This window comes from Carex rostrata, chromosome 30 (genome assembly GCF_964058835.1).
Source record: "Carex rostrata chromosome 30, lpCarRost1.2, whole genome shotgun sequence".
NCBI lineage: Eukaryota > Viridiplantae > Streptophyta > Magnoliopsida > Poales > Cyperaceae > Carex > Carex rostrata.
In genome coordinates, this window is record NC_135947.1 from 705164 (window position 1) to 715448 (window position 10285).

Genomic DNA, 10285 nt, shown 5'->3' on the forward strand with positions numbered 1-10285 from the left:
CAGTATTTTTGTACCTATCTAAAAAAATAGTAAAAAAATTCCTAAAAATATAAAATTTGGTCTCCAAACATATTTTAGTATGGAGGTTAGGTTGAGCGGTTCGGATCGACTGTTTGAACTTTAAAAATGATAGAGAAAAATGAAGACATAATGGAGGCACAAAAACATGGAGGCATTTGAACCCTCTCATAATTCTTTACGTTACATTCTTTTTAATCTTTTCAGACATTAATATCAAGTCCGGATTCTCTAAAGTAACTCAAATTTTCTGTTTAGATCCGGACTACTCCGAGGGGAATGTAAGAATACTTTAATATTCGTGCTAAAGCAGATCGGACAGTCCAGATCCAAAATCAAAATTTGAGTTAACTCAGGTGATATTAATTGCGGAAAGCTTAAACTAGAAACGAGAAACGGTAATAGAGAGAGAGAAAGAGAGAAACCCTCGCCTTTTCCTGGACGAGGCAGCAGCTAAAGCTGGAGCTAAAAAAAAGAAAAAAAAGAAAAAAAAAAAACCGAAGACCCTATGTCGTCGCGGCGTGCTCTCCTGTCCTCTTTCTCAGCCGAGATGTCTGGCGCCAGAGATAAACCAGGCACGATCTCCGGTGTCGACGACTCAATCGTCGAGGTGGATGACGTCAGAGGTAACGTTGTAAAGGAGGAGCTGGAGGAGCAAGAGGAAACGTGGTCGAGGTTATTGCCTGAGCTCGTGGCGGAGGTAGTGAGGCGGGTGGAGAGCGGTGGCGCCGAGAGGTGGCCAAGGCGGAGAGATGTGGTTGCTTGTGCTTGTGTTTGTAGGAGGTGGCGCGACGTCACTCAGTCCGTGGTTAGGTCGCCTCTGTCGTGTGGTCAAATCACCTTCCGTTCTTCCCTCAAACAGGTATTTTTTTTGTCGAATTGGGGGTTTTGACCTATAGATTTAGGGTCTTCTCTACAAACTCATGGAGAAGAGGAGGGGTGACAACTTGTTCCACAAATTCAAATTTTGGAAGAAGGGAGACAGAGGGGAAGAGAATAAGGGGAACAAAGGGACATGCATTTGTCCCTCCAATTTTGTAAAGTTTGATCTTCCATTGATGACGTGTGAGGTTTATCTTGGCTAGAAAAGGGGATTTATGGATGTGATTTTTTGGGAATTTGGAAATTCTGAGGGAATTTTTTGTAGTTTGAGCATTTTTATATACACTTTACCGCTAGCAGTACTTGCGGAAGCTACAGTTTTGTCATCTGAAATAATAGCTGCCCTATAGTAATAAAATTTGTTTTGTTCAGTAATTTATATATGCTTTAGCCCAACAGACTATTTATGACAATTATATGGCATTTGCTATAACCTTGTTTTTGCATAACACATCATGTATTGTTTGCTGGTCCATATGCATTAAGCTTGTTTTAAACAATTGCAATCACTATGACAATTAGGGGCCATAATTTTTGCTTTTTTGTCATTTTACAAAAGGATAGATAATTTTGTTCTTAGTCTTTCTTTTTTTATTTCTTTTGTTGCAACAGCCTGGGCCAAAAGATTCTCCTATGCAATGCTTTATAAAAAGGAACAAGAAGAACTCGACTTTCTTACTTTATCTTGGCCTGACGCAGTGTAAGAACAGTTTATGTTAACTTCTCTTTCTGCGTTTCTATGTTTCTGCTTAGGAATATGCTAAGGTCTGGTAGTTAATCTATGTAAGTACTCATGTACTGTATTGAATGCTAAGGTCTGATATCCTAGATGCTAAGGTCTGATATCCTAGTTTATAAAATTTCCTTGTGGGCGCGCCATTACCATATTTTCTATATAGAATGCCAGTACTTATGTTATTCCATTTTAGAATGTAGCATACAATCTTCTGTATCGAATAGTGGATACCTATTTAATTGTGTGATACCATATTTATTAGGCCCCCTAAAACTAAAATCATAATCTGAATTCTTCTGCAATAGTTTCAATTTTTTTAATTTGTTGTTTTCGGATGTTTTGGATATATTTAAAATCTTGCAACCAATAATCTTGGTTTGTTTTATCAGCATTTGCGGATAAAGGGAAGTTTCTATTGGCTGCCCGGAGATACAGAAATCGGGCCCACATAGAGTATGCCATATCTACTGATCCTGAGGATTTGTTTCAAGAAAGTAACTCTTATGTAGGAAAGCTGAGGTGAGATGCGGCACTTTTTTTTTTTTTTTTAACTTCTAGCTCCAGTGATCTCTGTACAGTTCTTAGCCTAGGGTCACTAAGTAGGAACAGTAATAATACTGTGCTTGGATGGTTGAATAAAAAAAAGTTAACGTGTGAAATGCATTTAGCTATTTAAAATAGTATTACAATTCCATTGGTTATTGTTATGGATTAATTTTTTTCTTGTTATCTCCTGTACTGAGATGGGCTAATACACCGCAAATTAAAGCCCCTATTTTAATCCGCGCCCATATTTTGTGATTTTAAGGTCCAAACAGCCGATCCAAACCGCTCGACATGATCTCCATATTATGTTGTGCTTGGAGACCACAGTTTACATTTTATTGGAAAAACAGCGATTTTGTAACTATCTAAAAAATTAGTAAAGAAGATCCCAAAAAAAAAGTAAAATTAGGTCACCAAGCACAACATAATAGAGATCATGTTAAGCGGTTCGGATTGGCTGTTTGGACCTTGAAATCGCAAAATATGGGCACGAATCAAAATAGGGGCTTTAATTTAGCCCATCTCCTCCTGTACTGGGGATGTTATATTGTTCATTAATTGAAGAAATAATGAACCATTAGAATTCTCTGTACATCTGGGAATTTTCCATGAGTGACTGCGGAGGATCAAGATGTATAATGAATGGGAGATATAGTCATTTAATAAACAATTGCTCTCTAACAAAAACATGTCATATATGGCATCATCGCATATAAACACACAAACATCATTTTTTTTTTAAAATAAAGGCTTCAAGCCCTGAATTTATAATAAAATGAAAAAATAATGCTATGTATTTCACCAGGTCTGATTTCTTGGGCACAAAGTATCAAATATATGATAGCCAGGCACCATATGAGGGTGCAAAGGCATCTAACAGCCGATCAACTCGCCGCTTTGGCAGCAAACGCATCAGTCCCCAGGTCCCATCAGCCAACTATGAAACTGGACATGTCCATTATAAGTTTAACCTGCTCAAGTCACGTGGGCCACGCCGCATGCACTGCACCCTTCAGTCACCCATATCTTCTAGTTCTACCGAGCAGGATCCACAGCCGTCAGATAGAAATGAGGATGATGCCACCAAGTCGGTGATGAATAAGCCCCAAATTGGTAAGACATCTGGTAATTCATGCACTTATTGTTAAAGGGTTTACCATATCCAATTAAACTGAAAACATACTCAATATTATTTTACAGCAAAATATAAGTTAGATCCATTAACAATATTTTTAACTTAACAATCTTGACAATCATCAAATATAAACTGAAAAAGATCCTACTTTCTAGGCATGATATTTATGATACCTGTATTGTGTCTATTGAAAATGGTAAGATTTGGTGCATATTTTATTCTTTCATCGAATGATTCAAGCTTTCCAATAATTTGGATTTAACAACTCTTGATGCATTCTAAAGAATACTTAAATTTCATGAAATTTGATAGGGAGGCAATCTATACATCTACCGAAATAGATACAAACCTTGTTTTTTGGTTTTGAAACATTTCTATTCCACTGTTAATAGAGATCCCATCCCCCCCCCCCCCCCCCCCCCCCCCACCCACCCACCCAAAAAAAAAATATAAAATAAAGGGTACTTTCGCAATATTCTGTCTTGTTAACACCACCTGCATGTAGGAACAGTGGTGCTAAAAAACAAAGCACCAAGATGGCATGAGCATCTCCAGTGTTGGTGCCTGAATTTTCATGGCAGGGTGACTGTTGCGTCAGTAAAGAACTTCCAACTGGTTTCGACCGAAGGAGATGAAGAGACTGTAATTCTGCAGTTCGGCAAGGTTGGAGACGATATGTTCACCATGGACTATAGACATCCCCTCTCCGCCTTTCAGGCCTTCGCCATCTGCCTCACCAGCTTCGGTACCAAGCTTGCTTGTGAATAAATATTAAAAAAAAGTTACAAAATGATGTTTTCTTATGGTATATCTGTCTCTTTTTTTATTTTTATCTATCTATCAAATTAACCAATACTTGGATCTCTGTACAAGGATTTGTTAGAGTGGTCAGTAGCTTATCTCATTGGTGAAAAGGCTTTCTATATTTGATTGTAGTTGCTTTTTTTTTTTTTGTGTGTGTTGTTGTTGTTGTTGTTGAAAGAGAGAGGGTGGTGTTTTGTACTGTAACTGGGCAAGGTTTAGTTTATCTTGTGATCTTTGTGCAATGACAGAATTGTAAACTTTCTTGGGTTGCATTTTGCATGTGTTGCAATGGCTTTTATAGTACTAATCAAGTTAACCGATCTTGTTGCTAAGTACTCTCTGTGTTGTGTTTTTGGAAATAGCAGGTATTTAGAGTAATGTGGAGATAATTGGGAGTTGTAGAGGAGATTTTAGGATAAAGATTTTATCACAATAGATTTGGCTTCATGCATCGCACAAGACTAGAGAATCAAAACAGATCACACCCCGTCCAAAAAGGATACAAGATGTGGGAAGTAATTTTATTTAACAATAATTATCTAATTAATTTAAATTAAATACAATTAAGTACTGTTTAACAGCAACCTAGCCTAGAAGGAAATTTCATGCTATAATGCATTTTATAATTGTCATTAAATCGTTGAGAAAATCAAATAGTTTGATGAACTTCAAATAGTATACCCCCTCCCCTTATATAGACAGACATGATAAGTACACCAAATGTCATTTGTCATTTGTCATTTGATCTCTCTTAGTATAAAACCAAAATGAACTTGAAGTTCAAAATCCATCCCTAATCGTCACCCAATCAGCTATTATTTTTCCAAAATTGTTTTTGAGTTCTCAATTATGGTAGTGCAGTATAGGCTTTGTGATACTACAGCAGTATTGGTATGACCAACGTTACTTTCCAGTATTACCAAAATCAGGAGGAAGTGTATAATACAGGAATTGCATACTTGTAGATAAACATATACTAGTTGGGTAAGCTAATTTAGAACTCAGTTCAGAATAAGTGCTAATCATGCCCATACGTTTGGAAATAAGCAAAAGTCAGCTTTCATCTGACCAAGAAAACTAGTTTGCATCTGCCCACAAATAAATAAAGCAACTCGTATACAAAAATTAAAAAGAAAAAAAATATCCTTTTCTACACCTTGAATTCGATCCATATATCTTGAATTCGGCCCATATTACATATCAGCCCATATTTTATTTTTTTAGCCCACGTACTGACACTTGAATTAATATTCTGTCCCTAACCTTCGTTTAGTCGTCTCTCTCTCTCGCGCGCGCGCGCGCGCTCGTTATTCAAAGTATAATGTATGTGTAATTATTTCCCTTACACTGGCAAAATGCAGTTAGATAATGATTTGATTATTTTTTTAAAATATAGTAAGTTTCAATTTGTTCAATTCTTTAGGCAAGTTGTTTATTCAAAATTCATACATTTTTCCATTTACCAAAAACATATATGGTTACATACCGGTAAACTAACGCGCCCAAGCAACGGGATGCTTCAAAACTAGTGGATGGCAAAGATGCACAGACATTCCAATGGAACCAGTAATTTACGCTAATGTGTGTTACAAAATTACTCTATATGACCTACTAAAAAACGTGCCAGCTGCGATGCGTCGGAATAGTAGTGTTACTTTTTTTGGGGGATAAAGCAATTTCATGTTAATTGATTGAATGAATGTTAAGAACTTTGTACTAAAGGAATAGTAATGAAGCAATTCCTAAAAAAAGTATTTCTCAATATGCATCAAATAATATGAGAGCAGCATATTTCAAAATTTATCTCACTTCTTTAACAACAATAATCAAGTTTATATTCAAATTCACCCAGGTGAATAATTCTGTAGTAGGGCCTGTTAATTTTTCACAATACCTAAATCTCCATATCTTCCAAATCGAGTTCAGCAAATTAGTCTTTGAATCAGATGCATCTCCTTTGTTAGAACCTATTGCAAAATAATGCAAAGTTTTACAATTTATAATATTGGAAAAAAGAAAAGAATAATTGCTTTATTAAACTACTAACATGATAATCCATAGTTTATCTACAAAGGTTAAATGTGTGGATCAGCTTTCAAAAAGTCTATCATGTTGTAAATATCTTCCCCTGAAGTTTGGTCAATGGCGAAAAAATCTATAAATAATTGTCAGCAAAATTGTTTGTTTCTTTATTCAGAATTGCTTGTTCTTTATTTTTTTGAATTAAAAAAGATTTCATTAAATAAATAAAAAAAACACAAATTGAAAATTCAAATTTCTCTTCTTCTTTTTTCAAAAATTTGACTTAACCAGAATGTGGCCATATTAATTACCTTTTAACTTTTTAATCCAGATTATTTCAAGAAGCACGACTTCATTTTAATCCTATTTGGCTTAGAAAAGGTGGCCTAATTAGAGGTAGGGACAAAGATGTGAAACACTTGTTCATAGATATATTTTCAAAATTTCTACAGCAGTTGGGCATTTTAAATACCCCAAAGGAAACATAGTATTATTGTTCACCTTGTAAAAGGGCACCACAATATATTGATAAAATAACACCAAACATTTAGAAATTCTCACTACTCGAACCTGATCGCCTCTAATCCAAAAATCTGAGTCATAGCTACTCCATAAACCCGGTGGTCCCGTCTTCGGTTTTATGTAACATATTAAATCTTCATAAATAAATTACGTTTAATGTCAACTTAATTACCTCCGCTGCAGCCAAGTTAACTTTTTTGCATAGTGTGGGCTGTCCAGAGTAAATAACTGAAGCGCTCGGTCCTGGGATCCGGAGGAAGAGGAGCCTGAGAACTTCCAGCCGAAGGAGCAGGTCGTCTAGATCTCGCCATACTAAATTAAAATGAAGAGCAATCTAACTATATTTTCTTGTGTATATTTGAATAAATTGAATTGTCTTACTGTGCTAATTTCAAAAAACTGGAACTAGAACAGATACAAAAGCTGGGACAAGTCAACAATCAAACTAAAAACAATATAACAAAATAGCCTCATCACAGCCAAAGCAACCACATGTACCAAATCACAGCACACCTATCAAATACCCAAAATAAAGGAAAACTAAACATGTGATGCAACACATCATAAAACTACCCAAAACAAACAGCCTACAAACTATTTAGAAGCTCTAATCCAAGAATATGAGTTATATCTTCCGTTGAATCTGCCACCATTGAATCCCCCTCGATTGTATCCACCTGTAATGAATCCACCTCTTCCTCTAATGAGATTATGACCTGACAGGGAATGTCATTAGTATGGAAAGGTAAAATTAAAGATAAAGGCAGTAAAGAACCGTTATACAATAATTTACATCAAAAGGTAGATAAGGATATTATCTTAGAATCCACCACCTACAAAGAAGGAATTGAAACATTTTGAAAACAAATTTGATTTCGCACAAGCCAAATACACCATACAACAGCCCCACGGACAAGCTTTACTAATGGCTTGTTCTTGAGAGGGATACAAGCATTAATAAACTAAATATCTTCCATTGTATAACCTTCAAAATAAAGTTATTATGTGTTGAAATCCATTGCCAAATTTGAATATTGAAAGAGCAATGGAGAAAGAGATGATCAGTGGATTTAAATGCATCACAAAAGACACATGAGGTATCACCAGTCCACCCTTTCGAAATCAGATTTTTCTTAGTTAAAACATTGTTTCGTTTGAGCAAATAAAGGAAAATCTTAATTTTAAGAGGGATTTTGGAAGACCAAATCGCAGTAAATTCATTATTGACCATTCCACCATACTCAAGCCAAAGATAATAAGAATATACAGAAAATGTCCCACTAGTGGACCATTGCCATAATAAAGAATCCGCTAAACTAGAGTTAGGATTGCAATCGTGCAATAAAAAAGATAATGCAGTTCAATCATTAAGTAACATACCATTTAGCTGTCTAGTAAAAGAAATATATCAAATGTCTTATTTTTTTGATATACACCCTAAACAAGAAAACTAAAACTTCACAAAATTATTTAAATAAAAATATTAAGATCTAAAAAACAATGGACCGCCCCTATGGAGAGTGGTCAAGTCCTCTGAGTGGACCGCCCCCTATAGGAACGGTTGGGGCAGTTTTAAAAAAAAAAATCGTAGTATTTTCATTAAAAACTTTTTTTAGGATAGTAATAAAAAATTGGGGCGATATAGTGGCTACAGCAGGTTTGACAAATCTGATTCCTTAGTGGCTCTATCAGCAGCATAGTGCTATAGCAGTATAGTCCAATCCCCGTTTTTTTTTTTTGGAGAAACTTGACAGTAGTGGCTGTCAATGTATAAGTCCAATCCACGTTAATTTTGCTTTTTTCTGATTCCATCAAGTCCAATGTCGTTGGACGGATAATGTTCGAAGTGAATTGGATAAGGGGAATTTATGCCAAATTAGACTGCTATCTTAATTATGAGCTTGGAGATAAATTACAAAAGTAACCAACAATTTTTTTTTTTTCTCCTGCAGTTTGTACAATCAATTTTGGTATCTTGAAAGCTGATTTGGAGGAGACAAAAGGTAAAAAAAAAAAATTTCCGATTCATTTGATGTGCTATAACAGTTGGAAATAATTTTTGAGAAATGTTTTGTTGAGGCTGTTTGGAAATAAGGAATTAAGATTTAATCTGCTTTATTTAGCTTTTTTTATTAAGATCACATCTTTTAGTCTCTTTTGTTTGAATCTTAATTCTTTGTCCGGACCTCAAGGCACCTCTATGTCTTCCTTGAGTTTCCTTAGCTTTCATTCACAAATTAAGACAACTGAATATTGATTTTTTAGCGCTCCTTAAGCTCTTAATTATTCACTCTTAATTCCTTGTTGTCAAACAGTACTCTTAGGTAGAGACACCATTAGTTTTCTTGACGTGACTTTAGATTCTGAGTAACAACAACAATGAGGTGAAGAAGAAACAAAATATTGGTTTTAAAGGTGGAGCAAAATATACATTTAAACTTCACAACAAAATTAAATTTTAAAATCAGCTTAAATTTTCAGGTTTAATCAAACATATGAGAAATAAGAAATAATTTCAACTTAGAATAGAGAAATAAAAAATTCCAATATTTTGATGAGAAAATTAACTATTTTGAAAAGTTTGAACGTTTATACTAGAATTGTTTTCCAAAAAAGACATCAAATTACAAATGTGATACATGCCTTTCACAATCTATAGTTTTTTTCCACTATTTTCCACTCAGATAGTAACCATTTATCATCACATCACGCTATTGCTTTTTCTGTCTTTTTAATAATTTCATCTTATGAAACAATCTTGTATAAAAACAAGATTTATTGTCCATAAAAATGACATATTAAGGTAAACTTTTTTTTAGTAATTTCATCTTATAACATGCAATTTTGTATAAAACAATCTTGTATAAAACAAACTTTTTTAGTAATTTCATAGATGTGTCTTTTTGTGATAAAGAGTTATATAAATGATTTTAATTCATTGTTGATTTTGAAGTTGAGATATTAATATAAGAAGAAATTGGGATAACTAGTTTCCCCTAAAATTACTACGCCAAATCCTCCTTATATTTATGGTGGCGCCTAAAATTATATTAACATGGTACGCGAATAATTCACGTATAATTTATTATTTTAACATTTTTGAATCGAATATTGAATGAAACGCAAATAAAACGCGACTCACGTATTATTCGCGAACAAAATACAAATTTTTTTGTGGTACCGAATCATTTTTAAATTATTCTCAAATCATGAATTTTTAATTCCGTCTAACCAAATCTAAACTATTCATTTATCACTATGCCTAAAACAACAGCAAAAATTAAAATTGGGAATTTCGGGAGGGGGGGAGCGTTATGGTAGATAAAATATATGAAAAATTATTCTACATTTTCTTTATATGCAATTCCAAAATATATATTTTTAAAATAAGTATTTATAGTTGATTAGAAGAATATATCTTATGTATAAATTGATAAGTTGAGATTGCATTGAAATTTTGATTGTATAGATCGATGCATACATGTTTAATTTTGTTTTATAAATTTTTTAAAAGATATAAATATTTTAACTATCGGATATAACTACTGTTAAAAAATTACAAATATCTGAATACAGGTAAATTAAAATTTACAGTTATCACTTATCACTCACTAATCACT

The 10285-nt window shown here is 34.0% G+C and overlaps 1 protein-coding gene across 2 annotated transcripts; it reads left to right on the top strand.

Moving 5' to 3' along the window:
- The first annotated feature begins 417 nt into the window (after positions 1-417).
- Positions 418-4250, top strand: LOC144546741 (tubby-like F-box protein 1). 2 transcript variants are annotated; one of them, XM_078295286.1, is made up of 5 exons: positions 418-880; positions 1513-1600; positions 2026-2155; positions 2988-3295; positions 3823-4250. In XM_078295286.1, exons 1-5 carry the CDS (start codon positions 527-529, stop codon positions 4083-4085), a joined length of 1143 nt encoding a protein of 380 aa, XP_078151412.1. In that variant the 5' UTR covers positions 418-526; the 3' UTR covers positions 4086-4250. The 2 variants fall into 2 exon arrangements, with proteins under 2 accessions (XP_078151412.1, XP_078151413.1); XM_078295287.1 differs by having other exon boundaries at positions 3829-4250.
- Positions 4251-10285: the final 6035 nt, after the last annotated feature.

Bases quoted from the DNA above. Each gene is read 5' to 3' on its own strand.
- LOC144546741 (XM_078295286.1), top strand. From the start codon at position 527: ATGTCGTCGCGGCGTGCTCTCCTGTCCTCTTTCTCAGCCGAGATGTCT. The intron at 1,601-2,025 runs GTAAGAACAGTT...TTGTTTTATCAG, and splicing joins TTATCTTGGCCTGACGCAGT to CATTTGCGGATAAAGGGAAG. The intron at 3,296-3,822 runs GTAAGACATCTG...ACCTGCATGTAG, and splicing joins GATGAATAAGCCCCAAATTG to GAACAGTGGTGCTAAAAAAC.